Source organism: Siphateles boraxobius, unplaced genomic scaffold (assembly GCF_051911475.1).
Source record: "Siphateles boraxobius isolate OS27281-9 unplaced genomic scaffold, OSU_SipBor_1 1, whole genome shotgun sequence".
Lineage (NCBI taxonomy): Eukaryota > Metazoa > Chordata > Actinopteri > Cypriniformes > Leuciscidae > Siphateles > Siphateles boraxobius.
The window spans coordinates 19356515-19376311 of NW_027508699.1; the positions used below are offsets into that span (position 1 = coordinate 19356515).

At 43.4% G+C, this 19797-nt stretch overlaps 1 protein-coding gene across 11 annotated transcripts in view; it reads right to left on the bottom strand.

Annotated features, from left to right (window-relative positions):
• The window catches only part of col15a1b (collagen, type XV, alpha 1b), a 115528-nt gene that overhangs the window by 56883 nt on the left and 38848 nt on the right, over positions 1 to 19797 (bottom strand). For all 11 annotated transcript variants that reach the window (XM_077227455.1, XM_077227437.1, XM_077227428.1 and 8 more), the window contains 3 exons: positions 11011 to 11558; positions 7620 to 7694; positions 7326 to 7424 (listed from right to left, as the gene is read on the bottom strand). In XM_077227455.1, coding sequence (XP_077083570.1) covers positions 7326 to 7424; positions 7620 to 7694; positions 11011 to 11558 — 722 coding nt within the window. The remainder of the gene's footprint in view (positions 1 to 7325; positions 7425 to 7619; positions 7695 to 11010; positions 11559 to 19797) is intronic.

Consider the following 19797-nt stretch of genomic DNA (forward strand, 5'->3'; position numbering starts at 1 on the left):
CAACACTGTTCTGGTGTTACTGGGGAACCCCCTCCCCCTCCACGGGGGCCCCAGGGCCCAGCAGGCCTCGATTCCAACCAGATATGGGCTCAGGCAGGAGAGAGATGACTCTCTCACAAAGAACCAAGGGCAATCTCAAGAGTTTTGGAACAAAGACTCCAACCAACAACGACTCCAATCACCCATCCTTCCGACTTCCTCACTTCTCCTGGGTGCTCGGCGTGGCCTCAACAGAGTCCCAGGCCTTGACCAAACCAGCCATGCGTTCCTGGAGAAAGAGAACGCTCAACCAACTTCCACTTGACACTGCCGGAACCATCAACGACTTCAATTTTCAACAACTTCAAGAATTGTTCCCATTACAAATGCAAGTATTCAATTCAATGAAATGTGAAAATGAAATTCTGATGGTTCTTCTCATAGACCCTCTTCCGGTTTCCAATTTCATCCTATCACTAATCTATTTATGTATTCATGTGTGTATGTTGTTTAGTTTATTTATATTCATATAAATATCTATATTTAGTTTATAAAACTTGTACATAATATGTATTTGGTTCTGTTTTGTTTGCAATACAAGTCACTTTACGATCACGGTTTTTGCGACTGGCTCAAAGTACTGTACAGGCGAAGAAATAATTATTCTTCTGTGGCCAGGGAAGATACCCTTTTCTTAGAATAAATTAATAATCAAAAGAGTTCGTTGGAAGAACTGATTAATTGATTGAAATATTAATTCAGCCACATCAAGTTAATCCAATTAACTGACCCAAATATTTATAATTAATAATAACAAGATATTATTGATTATTAATATTTTCCAAAAAGCTGAGTTCCTTACAACTGTTTATTTGGAAAATGTATAATGTTTTTTGATCTTGTGGCGACATATTTTTGGTCCCTATCAGAAAAACAGCAAATAAATCATACTAAATTGTCTTTTTCTGGATGTAAAATGTAAAACAAAACACTTTATAATCATTAGCTAAGCATTAACAAACAGTTAATTCATAATTTATAAAGCATTAATTGACATTAATAAGCAGTTTATAAATACAGCTATAAATGCTTTATTCTTGATTTACAAGCATATATATAATGCGTTTAATAATTGTATTTTTATACTTTATTACTGATCAGTTTATAATTTCTAAATGAAGTATTGCTTTATTTACAAACCAGTTATTTAGGAGTTGTCAGTGATTCATAAGATCACTTAGAAAGTGTAAGTAAATTATTAATAAACTATTTAAATGTGCATTCATACATCTTAAATATTTCTATGTTCTGTCACTGTGTTGTGTTTGTTTCCTTTTTCTGTTTAGAAGATAACTGAGCCTTTATAGCTCCTTTGTGAAAGCTTAACGAGGCATAAAAAGTACACACTTTAGAGGAGCTCACATAAATAGTAAACTGACCACTACTAAATGATTGAATTAACCATGAATTACAGTAGACATACATGTTAATAAAGCATTTATTAACACACTAACTACTACTATAGGCCTATGTCTGAATAATAAGATGTATGAATGTACATTTAAATAGTTTATTAATAATTTACTTGCACTTTCTAAGTGATCTGAACCACTGACAACTCATAAATAACTGGTTAGTAAATAATGCAATACTTCATTTAGAAATCATAAATGATTAAAAATAAAGTATGAAAATACAATAAACACGTTATAGATAAGCTTATAAATCAAGAATAAAGCATTTATAGCTGTATTTATAAACTGCTTATTAATGTCTATTAATGAAGTTTTAACATCTACTCTCGTGTAATGGAAATCATGAAGATCTGGATACGTCCAGTGACTGCAGTGAATAGTGCTGCTGGCAACAAGGGAAAGACCTTGTGACAGCCTGGAGAGAAAGCTGACAGGAGGAAAGAGACCCCAATGGTGCTGGTAAGGGTTAGCTACCCTTGTCGGCAGTATCCAGCTCTCTGTTTACAGGATGCTGGAGACACCCGCCCAAGGCTTCTGAGAAATTAAAGAGAAAAATACCCCTAGAGTCTGCAAGAGCAGGGGCGGAAGATGACTCAATGTTGGACAACATGGTTAACGACGTTGGAATGGAAACGGATATGAGTATGGAGAGTACTTCACAAAAGACTAGTTCAGGTTCTGCAGTTAGCAAAGTCATTGAACTCCAAGCTTGTGTCTGTGGCTGGAGCGAGGCAACAACGGTCAGGGGGTTGAAGATTCATGAAGGGAAAATTAAATACTTGAGGGAGAAGGGACAAGGGCCTCGCATTGATCAGTATTTCTTACGAAGTCAGTCAAGTCAGTCGAATGAAATCAAGCGACAGGAAGCAAACCACAGTTCGTAGGATATCAGTACCCCTGTCATAGAGGAGATGAGGGTTTGCACAGTTAGTGATGAACACATTGATACTTGTGAACCCGGTCAGACTAACCAACATAAGAGAGAAAAGAACCTCAACGGGCATAGGCCTGGAGTTAGATGGCCGAGAGCTTGTGAGAAAACTGCATTGGACACAGTAAACACAGATCTATGCTTTGCATTGGAAAGATTAACTGGTACAGTTGAAAAGAAGCTGGATAAATTTGGGGACATCATTTACGCATATGGAAGTGAGAGGTTTGGTGTGGAAAAAAGGAAGGAAAAAGTACAAACTACTCCTGCTGTATCTAGACGGCAGCAGAAAATTGAAGGGTTAGTTAGAGAAAGGAGACAGCTGAGGAAGCAATGGAAAAAAGCAGAACAAAGTCAGAAGGAGGGACTCAATCTCTTACAAAGGGCCATTAAAGATACGCTTGCAACATTACGCAGAGCTGAGCGCCTACGGAAACGCTACAAAAAGAAGGAGCATGCGAGGGCTAATTTCTATAAAGACCCATTCAAATTCATAAAGAAGTTATTCACCAGTGAGAAGAATGGCACTTTAAAAGCATCTAGGGTTGAGCTAGAGAGATATTTGGAGGAAACGCATACAGATGCAAAAAGGCATGAGCCTATGTCAAGTCCGTCAGATATCCCACCTATCAATCCACCAGAATACCAAATGGAGGTCTGTGCACCTAAGTGGAAAGAGATAGAGCAGGTTGTGAGAAAGGCAAGGGCTTTATCATCTCCAGGGCCTAATGGAGTTCCGTACAGAGTGTACAAGAGTGCTTGAGGAGTTCTACGAATTCTGTGGAAATTGATAAAAGTGGCATGGGAAAAGCAGGTTGTGCCTAGAGCATAGCGCCGAGCAGGTGGAGTCTTTATACCTAAAGAAAAAGATGCTACAAGCATCAGTCAGTTTCGTCCTATTTTACTATTAAACGTCGAAGGTAAGATTTTCTTCAGCATTATTGCGCAGAGATTGTCAACCTACCTATTAAAGAATGGCTTCATTGACACTTCAGTTCAAAAAGCGGGCACTCCAGGGTTCTCTGGATGCTTAGAACACATCAATGTTATCTGGCAACGAATTCAATCAGCTAAAAAGGAGAGGAAGGAGCTCCATGTGACATACCTGGATTTGGCTAATGCATATTGTTCAGTGCCACATGAGCTTCTTTGGGCAGCATTTGATTTTTTTAGAGTACCAATGTCAATAACAAATTTAGGATGCACCATTTCTCCACTGGCTTTTACCATGGCAATGGAAGTAATCATTAGGGCATCAAGATGGGTAGTAGGAGGAGAGCGCTTGGCTTCTGGGATGCGACTACCACCAATCAGAGCATACATGGATGACATGACAACCATGACTACAACAGTAGCCTGCACTAATCGGTTATTGGGGAAGTTAACAGATAATATTGAATGGGCACAAATGTAATTTAAGCCCTCTAAATCAAGGAACATGTCGATAGTTAAAGGAAAGGTAGTAGATAAAACATTCTTCATAAATGGTGAGGCAATACCAACAGTTTCTGAGAAGCCAGTGAAGAGTCTTGGGAGATGGTACGATGGGGATCTAAAGGACACAGTTCGAGTGGGAGAAGTTAGACGACAAGCAGTGGAAGGGTTGAAGAGCATAAACAGCTGTGCTCTACCAGGCAAACTAAAACTCTGTTGCTTTAAGTTTGGTCTACTGCCAAGGTTGCTGTGGCCACTGACTGTGTACGAGGTTTCTTTGACAACAGTGGATAAGCTGGAAGCGTTAATAAGTTCATACATCAGGAAATGTTTGGGAGTTCCACGCTGCCTCAGCAGAGTGGGACTTTATAGTAAAGGAGTATTGCGGCTGCCAGTCTCTGCTTTAATCGAGGAGTTTAAGTGTGCCAAGGTCAGACTGGAAAGGACTTTAGCAGAGTCACGCGACAAATGTGTAAGGGAGGCAGCCCCAGTGGTAAAAACTGGTAGAAAGTGGTCAGCAAAGAAATCTGTAGTAGAGGCAAAGGCTCTTTGGGGTTTTAGGCTCAGTTTAGCTCCTCCTAAATGGCACAAGGCAGGCCCAGCTCAAAGGAGGAAGCTGGTAGTCAACGAGGTGCGAAAGCAGGAGGAAAGGATGAGATGTATAAAGGCCATTTCCCAATACAACCAGTGAGAGTGGATGAGATGGGAGAGTGTGGAAATACGCAAAATGGGCTGGCAAGACCTTTGGTCAATGGAAGAGAGTAGGATCTGTTTCCTTATTAGGTCAACATATGATCTTCTCCCATCACCGCAGAACCTAAACCTCTGGGTAGGAGAGGATCCCTCTTGTCCTTTGTGTTCATCACCTGCCACATTAAGGCACATTTTGACAGGATGTAAGGTGGCTCTTAGCCAAGGTCGGTTTACTTGGCGCCATGACCAAGTATTGCGATGTTTGGCTTTAGCATTGGAAGGCAAGCGTAGTATGACCAATAAGTTGCCGCCTGTTCTAGCAAAACATTACACGCAGAAGACAATATTCCTCCGCCCGGCGAGCAACCACCAAGAAAAGGTGCAAACACCAATTCTCGCCCAGAACAACTGGAAGCTGCTAGGGACTGGAAGATGCTGGCTAATCTTGATCAACGGCTTATTTTTCCACCTGAGATTGCCACCACTAACCTACGACCAGATATTGTTTTGTGGTCTGGATAAGCAGGCATTGTTCAACTGATAGAGTTAACAGTGCCATGGGAGGATGCGGTAGATGAGGCATATGAGAGGAAGAAACTGCGGTATGCTCATCTGGCCACTGAAGCAGATCAGCGAGGATGGAGAGTCCAGGTTTATCCAGTGGAAGTGGGTTGTCGAGGTTTTGTGGCACACTCTACAACCCTGGTTCCTCAGAGACGTCGGATTAGGTGGCCAAGAGTTGCGTCACACAGTAAAGAACTTATCTGAAGCAGCAGAAAGGAGCAGCAACTAGCTGTGGTTGAGACGGAAAGATTGGGACGCCAGAGTCACTGTCGAGCCCTCTTGAGGTGTCGTGGACTTGTCGACGAAACACTGAGGACGGAAGGTGCCCACTTGAAGACCCTAGAGATGTCCCCTACTCAGCTCAATCCAGACGGTTGTCATGGGGGGACCGCACTGTGGTTGCAGCCGTTGTGTGTGCTGACGTATGTTAACACTACATAGAAGGAGATTTACATCACCATATGGAAAGAAGCGTAAATGGATGGAGAAGCATAGGTTACTGTAAAGCTATGTCTTAGTTGGTGCTTATCTTGGCGAAAGCCGAGTACAAATCAGCATGAAGTTTTAACATCTACTCTCGTGTAATGGAAATCACGCTTTATAAATTATGAATGAACTGTTTACTAATGCTTAACTAATGATTATGTAACGTTATCAGCTGGAGTGCCCTTAAGAGACTATACTACACTTCAGTTTTTTGTTATTCCCTCACAAACTACCTTTCCCATAACTCACTGCCCGGACTCATCATCACTGATCACATTCACCGTTTGTCATTACCTTGTTTAACTCACCCCTCATAAGCCTGGTTTTCACATTCAATCACTGCGTAGTTTTGTATATTGTTGCACTGCATCTCTGAGCATTTCTCTGGTTTCCCTGTATTTCGGTTTTTGGACTCTCTCTTCCTGCCTCTGGATTACCCGTTTGCCTTGTTCCCAACCTTGTGTGTTTTCTTTTGTTTGGACTGCCTACCTGGATTTTGACCTATTTCCTGTACATTGGATTACGTGTCTGGATTACCCTTAATATTAAAAGCTACATTTGGATCTCAACATTCCTGTCCCAAAGCAGTTCGTGACAGATTAATAGTGTGCAGTTATGAAAAACTTACCGAATGGGTAAATGCAGAAAGTTTTCTGTGAGGGTTGTGTTTAGGGGTAGAGTTAGGGTTAGGGGACAGAAATTACAGTTTGTACAGTACAAAAATGTCTATGGAAAATCCTCATAAAACATGGAAAGCCAATAACATATATTTTGAAACAACATGAGCTTTTTCCCCCATTTTGGGTGAACTATCCCTTTAGCATTAGAAAGAATGCCACACTTTACAAAGCGTGCAAAGAAAATAAAACTGCAACACTTTTGGCTCAACCCTGATGGATACTTATTCTCTTTCTCTCATGATTTGGGAGAGAACCGAAGATTTAAACCCTTTTAATGTCTCTGAATATTGTAACAAAACTTAACCTCCCGGAGGGAGAATGAGCCTCTTTGTTTCCTGTTTGACAAAGATAAATAAAGCAAAATTTGTGCAAAGAAATAATTACATTGACTAAAACACACATAAAAACAAAACCAAAAAAATCAATTATTCCTCCGAATGTTTATTTTGTTTATTTAATTTGTATCCTTTTTTCTATTGTATTTGTCCTATTGATTGTATTTTTTTTAATGGTATGACAGACTGTTTCAACTCACTGTTTTTTGTTGACAGTGAAATTGCTCTGAAAGAACTGGGGTTGGGGGTAATTTGGGGGCTTTTTTATTTTTGTGAAACAGGTGATGATTTTTTTTTCAGGATTCTTTGATGAACATAAAGTTCAAAAACAGCATTTATTTGAAATAAATATATATGTTTTTAACAATATGTATTTACAGTAACTTGTGATCAATTAAATGCATCCTGCTGAATACAAGTATTAATTTCTCTCTTTTAACTTACTGACCCCATACTTTTTAACAGTAGGGTAAAATAATGCCTAATAACAAATAAAAATCAATTCATTGTTAATGGTATTATGGTCCAGGATAAAGAATGGATTTAATAAATGACACCTACAAATTGTTTTTGAAACTACATAGTAAGTGCTAGTGATGGGGACATATTTTTTATGACAATACTAGGTAATTGGATTAATAGAATTTATTTATTTTTTATGAAATAAAAATGCATTTTTTTATATTTAATTTAATCTGGTTAATAGATAATGTGATGTAATGTGTGCAATGAGGTGCTTCTGTCGAACCTTTTCTTTATCTTCTTTCTCATTTGTCCGACCAAAGATTTCTTTACGTCTCCCATGCTCTTCTTCATCATCATAATCACCATCACCACTTCTGTCCCCCTGCAAAACATTCACCAGTGAGCCTGCTGTGCACATCACAAACTACTCCACCACAAGAGGGAGTGCCAGCCCAAGAATCATCCCCTTTCAATCTACTATTAGAAATTTGCCTTTCTAAAAATGGCCAAAGACAGTGTCATTTTATTCTGAGATGAATAAGAGTAAAGAGACAGAGAGTAACGAAAATGCGCTCACGCTGGGGTCATCCTCTTCACATTGTTCTTCTGCTGCCCTGGGGTCCGGTTTTATCACCAGCTGTTGGATAGAACCCTGACAGAACAGGAGAGAAAGAGAGAGTGAGAGAAAGACAGAGACAAATGTGGGGGTTAGTTGTTCATCCATTTATAACAAAATCAAGTTGCTTGTGTAAAAGATTTCTGTGTATATTTGCAGAATGCCAAATGGTTAATCACACGGAAAACATGTTCATACATAAGTGCTGCCTGGAGCTATAAAAGCTATTGCTAAAAGCTGAAGCTATTGATCTGTTATTTTCATTCTAACAGCAGCACAGGTTCATCCAGCACTTGGAGATGTGCCAGCAGTGCTTAAGTTCCGGTACTCAATTTTGTACAGTTATCAGCAGGCTTTCAGATGAAGCACCTCCTGCTTTACTCATTAGGATTTAATGAGTTCTTTTAGCCATGCACATTCATTGAAATACAGCAGAGAATTATAATGGCCATCAGCTACTTTCATTATTAAAGGTATTATGAAATGTCATGGTCCAAACAACCATGAAACAATGACGATGACTCATTCAATTACAGCCATTACAGATAACACAATAACTTAAATTAGTATTACCTCCGATGGGAAATATAAAATAACAAAAGCTCAATAAACAAAACTGAAAAACCTCAAAAGTGCACAACAACAATTACAACTCTCTAGAAGTTTGAACCTGAGACATTTTGGGGTATACCAGTCATGTTTAAAAGTGTCATCATTTCTGTCTGCAACTGAATTGTATGTGAGAGTTTCATTGTTCATGGTGGTCTTCTTTTCCTGAGGGAGGCCCATAGCATTATACCATTCAACACAAAGGATTCTACCTTCCCAAAGTCTTCTCCATGCCAACAAGCCTTCCTAAACACAATAACACACCAACTCATGGGACAAAAGCTCCTCAGCTGGAATAGTTCAAATCATATGGGGCAGAGGACAAAACTTCTGCGAACTTTTTGAAATCATGTTTGGTATGGTCGGTGTGGTAGAATTCAAATGTGAATAAATTAGGGAATGTTTTTTTATTTATAGTCACCTAATGATTTTGTAAAGTAATATTTTAAAATGTTTCATTATTATGTTATGTGTTATAAACATATTTAAAAAAAAGAAAATGCAATCAACAATGCCAACAAGTCAAAAATATTAAATTATCAAATTACTAAATGATTCACCTGAAAGCTCCAAAAAGGTTTATGCACCAATATTAAAAGTCTGGCTATAATAATGGTTAAAAAAAAAAAAAACTATTAAAGCTTAAAAGAAATCCAAGTTATAACATAAACAGGTTTTTATGTCATATGACTTTTTGTCTCATAAGGTGTAATCTTTAGGTCTTTTTTAAACTTTTTGTCATAATTATGATTTTTTTTTATCTCATAATGACTTTTGTTATTTAATCATTTCAACTTTTTAACACATAATTTAAACTTTTCATGTCATAATAATGATTTACCAAATGGGTTAAATTCTGTACTATTTCGTTTAAATATACAAATTAAAACACTAAAAACTAAAAAGACTTAGGCATCACAACATTATAATGTCTGTATGAGAAATGGATATTCAATTTGAGATTTGCTAAAGATTACATTTAATTTATTTTTAAATTGTTTTACAGATTCACTTTGAGTGTTAGATGAGGGCAAAGGGAAAATGAGCATGCACAATTAATCCAACTGATGCATGTTATCAACTGATAGCAATAAATTAAAATGTCCTATCCCATTTCAGATTATAATCACAGTAAACATCATCACTCAAATAAATTACAGAACACTGCCTCTTTGAACAGTTCTTACTTGTGCCTGCCTACACTCTCATGTTGCTCTACACTCTTAATAATAAAAGTTCCAAAAAGAGGTTTTCGCAATGATGTCATCGAAGAACCATTTAGGTTTTCCTAAGTTAAAAAGTTCTTAAAAGAACCATTTTGTCTTAGTGTGAAGAACATTTTAATAATCTGAAGAACCTTTTTCCACTAAAGCAGAGGTGGACAAACACAACTTCCTTACTTGAGTGAAAGTACAGATACTACTGGTCAAATATTATGCCCTGTATGCCCCTGAATCTATACCTGCCAACCTACCCTCATATCATATTTATTTCTGGAACACAGTTCCAGTAGTGGGACTAAATGTGAGATTGAATAAGTGCACTCAATAACGTCTACAATGGTTTCGGACACCCAAATGGCTGTTCCTTCAAATAGTGCCCTATTTAAAGTTGTTTGACTTTTAGTATGAATATGTTAGCCTTACTGTTATCTAGAAGCTAGTGTGCTCCAAAACAATGACAAAATTGAAAATATATTGAAAATAATTGAACAGATATATATGATTACTTAACTTTTTAGTTTTAAATAAAAAGTACCGTCAGCAGAGGTGGACAGTAACAAAGTACATTTACTTGAGTACTGTACTTAAGTACACTTTTTGAGTATCTGTACTTTACTTGAGTATTATTTTTTCTTATTATTTTAGTGAACACTGGTCCATGAGTAAAAAGTTGTAACGTCAGTTAGGGGATGATTTTGGTTGCAGGGTTTGAATTATGGTTGGAAATGATAATCAAATTGATGTCGGAATCCAACGTCAGATTAACGTTAATTTCCAACATTGGACAGACGTTGTATTGTGGTTAAAAATAAAAATCGTGTTTAAGTCAGAAACCAACATCAGTCGTGTTCTGACGTCAAACCGACTTTCATTTCCAACCATAATGCAACCCCTGCAACCAAAATCATCCCCTAACTGAAGTTACAACTTTTTACTCAAGGACCTTGACAGAAATGTAGTGGAGTAAAAAGTAGGATATTTGTTTTTCAAATGTAGTGAAGTTAAAGTAAAAAGTTTTCAGAAAAAATAATACAGTTACTCAAAAGGTGTACTTAAGCACAGTACTCAAGTAAATGTACTTTGTTACTGTCCACCTCTGCACTAAAGGCTCCAATATTTTGAGTGTTTTGTGCAATGGAAAGGCTCCATGAATGCTAAAGATTTTCATGGAACTATTGATACCGATAAAGAACCTTTATTTTTAAGTTTGTAGATGGCTATCAATAACCTCAAGCATTTTTTCGATCATGGATCAGTGATAGATGAAAAACTGTCAAGGTGAATGTGAATGTCATTGTGCCCCAGTCAATTTACTAAAGGCACATGATATGCATGATATGCACATGGTATCCCCAGTCAAAATCAAATCAAAGTACAAGACTTAAAAGCAAAGAAAAAGGTAAATATGAATATAAAAATGACAAATTTGTCTTTTATCATTAGATATAATTTGTGAGGTGTTTAAACAGTATTTCCTAAAGAATGTTTCTGAATTTTGGACAATGTAGATGGTGACATACCACAAATCTCTCCAGGCCAGTACTGCCCGCATTTGCCACAAAGATGCCTGAGCCCGGCTTAAAGCTGAGGGGCAGCTGGGTTCTCTTCAGGGGTGCGCTGTGGAACTGCTCACAGTCCATATAGAGCCGAACTTCCTCATGCTCAACAGTCAGCGTAAAACGGTTCCACTGCTGTGTCATATCAGGCACTTTAAAGGAAGCCACCTCCACGGTGGCAGCCAACCCTGGCTCGCTGTAATACAGTACAATCCTCTGGGTCTGGTCCTCCACGGGCGTCAGGGCCAAGCCCAGGTGTACGATCTTCTGGGAGGGATCTGTGATGGCGAACACAACCCCTCCTCGAGAGCTGGAGGGCTTGAGGGTGACAATAATGGCAAAGTCCGTGAAGAAGGGCTCAGGTACAAAGAACTGGGTCAGTCGACCTACATTAGCATTAGGCTCAAAATTGTAGGCAGGGAAACCCTCGTAGCCAGTGATGAAGGACACAGAAGGAGGAAGAGGAACGCCAACTAGCTCAGTGAGATCTAGATGACCATTGGACCCTCGCTCTGAAAGAAATTCACCCAGTAACAAGGGGAATGATTAAAATGAAGGACAATATACACAGTCATAATATTCCTTCTCACAATTTTGAAAATATGTCTCCTAATAAATGAACAATCTAAAAAAGAGTGTTGCAATAAAGACTAGAAGGCTCTAAACACACATATACAAATTACATTGTTCTTTTAAACAATATTTCATGTTTATTAAAAAATAGTTCACCAAAAAATGTAAAACTTGTTTAAAATTTTCTTTCTTTTGTGGAACACAAAAGGAGAAATTCTGACTGTGCTGGTTACTCTTTTCCCACTACAAGAATCATGAAAAAAAAATTGTTGTGAGAAACAAGGCAGAAAATTACAGTGATTTACTGATATTTTTTACCCTCCTGTTGTCAGGGTTCTGTCACTTCTGTCTAGTTTATTCTTGGTTTGGTGACAGAGCTCTGACAATCCCGGCTACTTGTCATGTATTTCCTTGTGCCATGTGCTCTCCTGTCAATTGTCTAGCCCCACCCATCTTGTTATCTGATTATTGATTAATTTGCCCCACCTGCCTTCCTCGTTCCCCTCTTTTGTTTGCTTCCCTATTTAGTCTCCCTGTGTTTGCAGTCCTGTGCTGGTTCGTTGTCTATGTTTCTAGCGTTTCCTGTTCCTGCCAGATGTCTGTCTCGTTTTTCCCCCCACAGGGAGTTTTTATTATTAATTAAAGATCCTTCTATTTCCTGCATTTGAATCCTTTCACCTTTCATCAGCCCATTCCTGACACCTGTGAGCTGTTAAACACTGCAACTGGACCATTTGAGCTCATTAACTGATTTTTTTTTTTAAAGCAACACCAAGGAACTTTTCCTCTGCGGTCACCCTACAGGTTTGAAGCCGAATCGTCCATTACCGCTGTCGTAAATAATTTAGCCTACCGCAGCCTACTGTCGCACGCGCACGCTTGCTGTTTATCCAGCACTGGCTTTGGAATCAACAATGGCCACAGACAAGGTAGAGTATGATGCATGATTTAATGAAAGACATCACAAACGAAAAAAAACTATGTATGCCATAAAGCAGTCGAATTTTGTAGTTCTTTTTGTGCTCGAAGAAACCCGAAACCCGAAGTTACATGCCAGTAAAAGCGATACAGACCACGTCAGGCTATGGCAGACGTGTCATTTAACCTATTGTAAGTTGATGTACCATCACAAGGGTCTTGGAAATATATTTATGAAGGTTGAAAAACTACATAGTGTTACTTTAATGTTCAATGACTGTCAACTTAAAAATGTTTTTAAAACTTAAAATGCATAGATTCATAAGATTTATGAATGCGGCATACGCGTTGCATAAACCGCTTTGACAAATTTTTTGTATGGTGCTTTTGCTTCCTTTTTTTTAGCTTTAAAGATTTAGATTATGTTTTCGTTGACCTGAAGTGCATTGAAGTGTTTTAATGACAGAATTTTCAATTAAAAAACGTCTCGGTTACGTATGTAATCCTCGTTCCCTGAGTACAGGGAACGGAGACGTGTCGTCGGGGGAGTTCCCTGACGAATTGGGATCACGCTAGGGAGCCAATTGCCTTTGAGAGAATTAAAAACGAGCCAATGGACATTGGCATGCAAGATTTGCATTCCGCGACCCGCCTACCAGCGCGGGTATAAAAGGCGGAAGTAAACATTGCGCAATGCTTTTCGGTGAGGAGCCGAACAATGTCCAGTCCTCCGCGAAGGTACAGCAACATGGCGAAGGGACGACACGTCTCTGTTCCCTGTACTCAGGGAACGAGGGTTACATACGTAACCGGGACGTTCCCTTTCGTCCTGGGAACTCCGACGTGTCGTCGGGGGAGTTCCCTGACGAATTGGGATCCCTAATAAAAGGCCATGGTGCTGGCCCCTTCCAGCGACCGACAAGCTACCCTGCAGAAGTTTCTTGAAATAAGTTGCGGGAGCTAGTACGGGAAACACACTGCTGTTACGCAAGACCCGCACAGTGGATATTGGATAACACTGGGAAAGCGTTCCCTCAAGAGAGGAGGGAACGCTGCGGAAGCCCCAGCCTGACTGAGGAAGGCAAGGAATACACATATGTACTAGCTGGAAGGAATAGTGAAACATATGGCAGTCCCTGAGGTAGTCCCAATCCAAGGGAAGTGGGAGCGTACTCAACAGGGACGACGAACGAGTCCGTCAAGGGGAAGACACGGCTGAACTGCACGTGGCATCATGGGTCACAATAGAAACCACTGGAGTACCCAGTCTACTAGCAACTCCTACTAGAGGTAGCAGACCTGCTACGAGGGGTGAAGGAGGAACTCACGAGGCTCACCGACATAGGGCGCCAACGGAGCAAGGAACGCACGTATCCGCTGCGAGGCGGAGTGGCGTAGCAAGCCGACACAACCTATTCCCTCGACCCACTGGCTATAGCCAGAACTCGGGAGGAAACAGGTTCCACACGAAGGCTATAGAACGTAGCGAACGTGTGCGGTGTTGCCCAGCCCGCAGCTCTACAGATGTCTGTCAGCGAGGCGCCTTGAGCCAAAGCCCAGGAAGCGGCAACACCTCTAGTGGAGTGAGCGAGCAACCTGAGAGGACAAGGCTCACCCAGAGACTCATATGCTCGGGTGATAGCATCCACTAACCAGTGGGCTAACCTCTGCTTGTGGTGAGAAAGGCCCGGCCCGAATTCTTCGACCTAAAACGCCTGCAGATCCCCGACCCTCTTGAAGGAGGCCAATGCTAACAGGAGCGCTGTCTTAATGGACAGGATATTAAGCTCTACTGTCAGCAAAGGCTCAAAGGGGGGACTTTGAAGAGCTCTAAGTACCAGAGCTAGGTCCCAAGAGGGTACAGAGTGCAAAACACGAGGTGAATTTAACCTCCTGGCACCCTGATGACCAGGTCGTGCTTCCCCAGGGACTTACCTTCCACCGCATCGTGATGCGCCGCTATTGCGGTGACATACACTTTGAGGGTGGAGGGGGACAGCCTCCGCTCCAACCCATCCTGCAGGAAGGAAAGCACGACACCGATCGGGCAAGTCCGGGGGTCCTCCTGACGGGAGGAACACCAATCGACGAACAGGTTCCACTTCAACGCATAGAGGCGCCTCGTAGAGGGGGCTCTAGCGGAAGTGATGGTGTCTACCACTGCCTGTGGTAGACTACCTAGAACCTCAGCGTCCCGTCCAGGGACCAGACATGGAGTTTCCAGAGGTCTGGACGCGGGTGCAATAGAGTGCCCCGTCTCTGAGTGCCCCTTCCTCAGAGGAATCGGCCAAGGAGGGGCTGTCGCGAGGAGCATGAGTTCCGTGAACCAAGTCCTGGTGGGCCAATGCGGCGCCACTAGAAGGACCTGCTCCTCATCCTCCCTGACCTTGCACAGAGTCTGTGCAAGAAGGCTCACTGGGGGAAACGCATACTTGCGCAGGTCCCGGGGCCAGCTGTGAGCCAGGGCGTCCATGCCGAGGGCTCCCTCGGTCAGCGAGTAAAACCACTGGCAATGGGTCATTTCTGGACACGCAAACAGATCTACCTGTGCGGCTCTGAAGACACTCCAAATCAGCTGGACCGCCTGGGGATAGAGTCGCCATTCTCCTGGCAGGGGAGGCAATCGCGAGAGCTCGTCTGCCACACGGTTGAGCTCCCCTGGAATGTGAACGGCACGAAGTGACCACAGATGCTTCTGACTCCATAGGAGGAGGTGGGAGGCGAGTCGCGACATGCGACGGGAGCGTAGACCACCTTGATGGTTGATATACGCAATGGTCGCAGTGCTGTCCGTACGGACCAGTACGTGCCTGTGTCTGAGAAACCGCTTGAGGCGACGCAGGGCTAGACGTACTGCTTGCACCTCTAGGCAGTTGATGTGCCAATGCAGTTGAGGCCCCGTCCACAGACCTGAAACTGCATGCCCTTTGTACGTGGCCCCCCACCCGGAGGCAGAGGCATCCGTGAACACCACAACATGCCTGGAAACCTGGACTAGGGGCACTCCGGCCCGTAGAAATGCAGGATCTGACCACGGGGAGAAGGTTTGGCGACAGTGGGGGGTCACTTTGACCCGGAACGTGCCGCTGTGCCACGCCCAGCTTGGGACTTGATCGTGAAGCCAGCGCTGAAGCGGTCTCATATGTAACAGGCCGAGCCGCGTTACTGCGGCTGCGGCTCCCATATGCCCCAGGAGCCTCTGAAATTGTTTCAGTGGAACCGCTGTCCTGCCTCGAAAGGACCTGAGGCAGGTGAGCACTGACTGGACGCGTTCCTCCGTGAGGCACGCAGTCTGGGCGACCGAGTCCAGCTCCATACCGAGATAAGAGATCCTCTGCACGGGGCAGAGTTTGCTCTTGTCCCAGTTGACCTGAAGCCCCAAGCGGCTGAGGTGCCGGAGCACCATGTCCCTGTGATCGCACTACACATCTCGCGAGTGAGCTAGAATGAGCCAGTCGTCGAGATAGTTGAGAATGCGAACGCCTTGTTCTCTCATGGGAACAATGGCCGCCTCCGCGACTTTCGTGAAGACACGAGGCGACAGGGCCAGCCCGAAGGGTAGGACCTTGTACTGATACGCTCGACCGTCGAAAGCAAATCGAAGAAACGGTCTGTGTCGAGGGAGAATCGAGACGTGAAAGTACGCGTCCTTCAGGTCGATCGCTGCAAACCAATCCTGGGGACGGATGCACTCGAAAATGCGATTCTGCATAAGCATTTTGAACGGGAGTTTGTGCAGGGCCCGATTCAAAACATGCAGGTCCAGGATTGGCCGTAACCCACCGCCTTTCTTGGGTACAATGAAGTAGGGGCTGTAAAACCCAGACCTCATCTCGGCAGGAGGGACCGGCTTGATCGCGTCCTTCGCCAGCAGGACATCGATCTCTTTCCTCAAGACAGGGGCGTCCACCGACCGCACACGGGTGAAGTGGACGCCCCTGAACTTGGGAGGCCGGCGTGCAAACTGAATTGCATAGCCGAACCGGACGGTGCGGATGAGCCATAGGGACGGACCCGGAAGAGCTAGCCAGGCTTCCAGATAGCGTCCCAATGAACCCACCCGAACCACCGGCGTACCCGCGGAGGGGCAGCGAGGTGGAAGACCGGGACCCGGCTCTGTTGGCATTGTAGCGACCGAGAGCGGGGTCAGGGTGCGCCTGACACCAACATGCTTCCACCGAGGGGCAGACGGCAGAGAAGGCTCGTGGGCGCTCTGCTGCGGACTGCCCAGTGGCGAGGGGAGGGTGAGAGACGAGGAACGAGGCCCTGCCTCCTTGTATGCTGGTGTCTGCGCCTCCGGGCCCAGCCGCAGACCGGAGTGACGCAGCTGGGGCTGCGTCACTGCTATCCGCAAACTGGGAAGAGGGGAACGGGGGTGTAACCACTCGGGGGCGGCACACGCTGCCGCCCTGACCCTCTTGGACGGGGGAGACTGTGTGCCCATCAGTCTCGGCCTTGGATGACCTGGAGGAGGAAGAAGAAACTGCTCTTTTTTTGAAAATGTGGGTGAATGTGGGAAAATGTGGGGAAATTTTTGACCGAGTGGCCAGCGGCGGAACAGAAAGAAAACTGAAACAAGGATTTTCCACCCGACCCTCCCCCGGGGGAAGGAGGAGTGCAGGGGCACCCTCCCGAAGAGCAGTATCCGTAGCCTCCACCAGGTCGCCCGTCTCAGGGACGCTTCCCGGCCTTCTTTTTAAGAGAAGGGGCGGGAGGCGTTTGAGCGGGCTTGGCTGCCCTCTTACGACTCGACCTCCGCCCTCCAGGGTTAGACTGCTGCCCTGAAGGAGGAGCGGCCGCCGGAGGGCGACCTCGGCGACGAGCAGCCGGAGGCTCTACGGCCACAGAGGACGGACCAGCAGCAGTCCGCCTCCTGTGCAGGACGTGCCGTATCGCCTCCGACTGCTTCTGGGAGTTGGAGAACTCTTGGGCGAAGCTCTCCACCGCGTCACCGGAAGCGGTCTTAGGACACAATTGCATCGCAACCGACCGCTCCACTGGGGGGATTCCCTCGTACCCGTGCGCCGCTCCGCCGTCAAGGGTGGTGAGGAAGGAAGAGCGAGGTTGTCTATATCTGGTCGCGAGGGGGGCCAGCCAAGACTTCCTCAGCTCCTCATGCACTTCAGGGAAGAATGGTACTGGAGCATGCCGCCGGGCAACAGCACGGCCTGCTCCGAGACACCAATCAACCAGCCGCGAAGGTTCGGAGCCCGGTGGAGGGTTCCAGACGAGCCCGACATTCGCAGCTGCCCTTTCGAGCATAGCGGCCACTTCCGGATCCGGCTCAGCCGCAACCACCACAACCGAAGGGGGTAGACCCGGTGAGTCATCACCAGAAGATGACCGCTCTTCCTCCGATGCAGCGATCGACATCTGATCCTCAGGCGGTGCCCCAAAGGAGACAAACGGAACCGCACGATGCGGTCCCGGAAGCCCCTCCGGGACACCCGATGGCAACGAGCTACTAGAGGCGTGAGAAGCCCATGAGGATCTTTCACCAGACGGGACGTTCTGCACGGTAACCCTCATCCGCTCATCCGCAGCAGACACAACGGGGTAACTGCATGCCCGTGTGCTGCACTCACCCTCTACCAGCCGTGAAAACGGCTCTTTTTTTTCTTTTTTTTTTGAGGAAAAGGCCAGCAGTAGGAAGCGATGGTCGCTGAAGCGCCGTCACACCAGAGGATGATCCTTCTTCTAAAGAGGCTTCTCGTTTTGTTTTAAATATATCCCTCTTCGGGAAACACAGCAGCTCACACAAGACACACTGGGTGGCTCCGAAGCAAAAAGCATTGCGCAATCTGAGATTGACCAATACACATTTTGAATAGTTAAATATGTGTAGTATTAGATTCAGTGTTGAAAAAAGATAAAAAATCAAGTTTAATTTGGAGAGTTACAACAAGCAAATGTCACCCATTCGGTGGAATGGCTCAAACACAACGTAGCCTACTATATGGAATTACTTTTGCGCCAATAATAATGAACGTAACTTTTCAAGAAACTAATGAAAATATAAATTGAAACTGAAAAAAATATCTTTGAAACTGAAAAAGAATAAATAACGGGCACATTTTTTTACTTCGTTCTTAATACACTGCATGTTTTGCTAACTATTTCTCATATTTCTTTCGCTGATCTTAACTTACAAATGCGCTTCCAGAATTTTCAGTTACGCTTCTGAAGTTTTCGTTTACGCTCCCTGAGACAGTACTAATACTATTTATAATACAGTACTTGCTTTTTAAGGTGGTGAGGCATTTTAGAGCTCAGTGAGCCCATAACATTATACAGTGTTGTCTTGATTCAACTTTTAGCCCAATCATTACATGACTTGTTTATCTACATACGATTATGTCTTTGATTAGATCATAGTTGCTTCGATTAGATAAAATTCCCCCCAGCCACCCCAAACAACATTGGGCTAGAGTACTGTACAGTATCTGTACTGTGTAGCCTACAGTACAAAAAGTACTGTATCAGACAATGACCGATGCCATTGGACCAGAGCGCTGTCAATCACTGCCTGATTCAACTTTGGCAATGTAAAGCCTTTTTTACCATGCCAATAAAGCCATTTAAAACTGAATTTCTCAATTTCTGATTAATTTGTGATGCAGAGTTTTTGAACTCAGACCACAGACCACGTCTCTGTTCATGATATGTAAACACACAATTATTTTGAAGTATCACCCTGGTCACAATATTTATTCTGATTACTTTTGTGTGATAAAGATGACTGATAAAGCTATTATACAGGTCCTTCTCAAAAAATTAGCATATTGTGATAAAGTTCATTATTTTCCATAATGTAATGATAAAAATTAAACTTTCATATATTTTAGATTCATTGCACACCAACTGAAATATTTCAGGTCTTTTATTGTTTTAATACTGATGATTTTGGCATACAGCTCATTAAAACCCAAAATTCCTGTCTCAAAAAATTAGCATATTTCATCCGACCAATAAAAGAAGTGTTTTTAATACAAAAAAAAAAGTCAACCTTCAAATAATTATGTTCAGTTATGCACACAATAGTCAATACTTGGTCGGGAATCCTTTTGCAGAAATGACTGCTTCAATGCGGCGTGGCATGGAGGCAATCAGCCTGTGGCACTGCTGAGGTGTAATGGATGCCCAGGATGCTTCGATAGCGGCCTTAAGCTCATCCAGAGTGTTGGGTCTTGCGTCTCTCAACTTTCTCTTCACAATATCCCACAGATTCTCTATGGGGTTCAGGTCAGGAGAGTTGGCAGG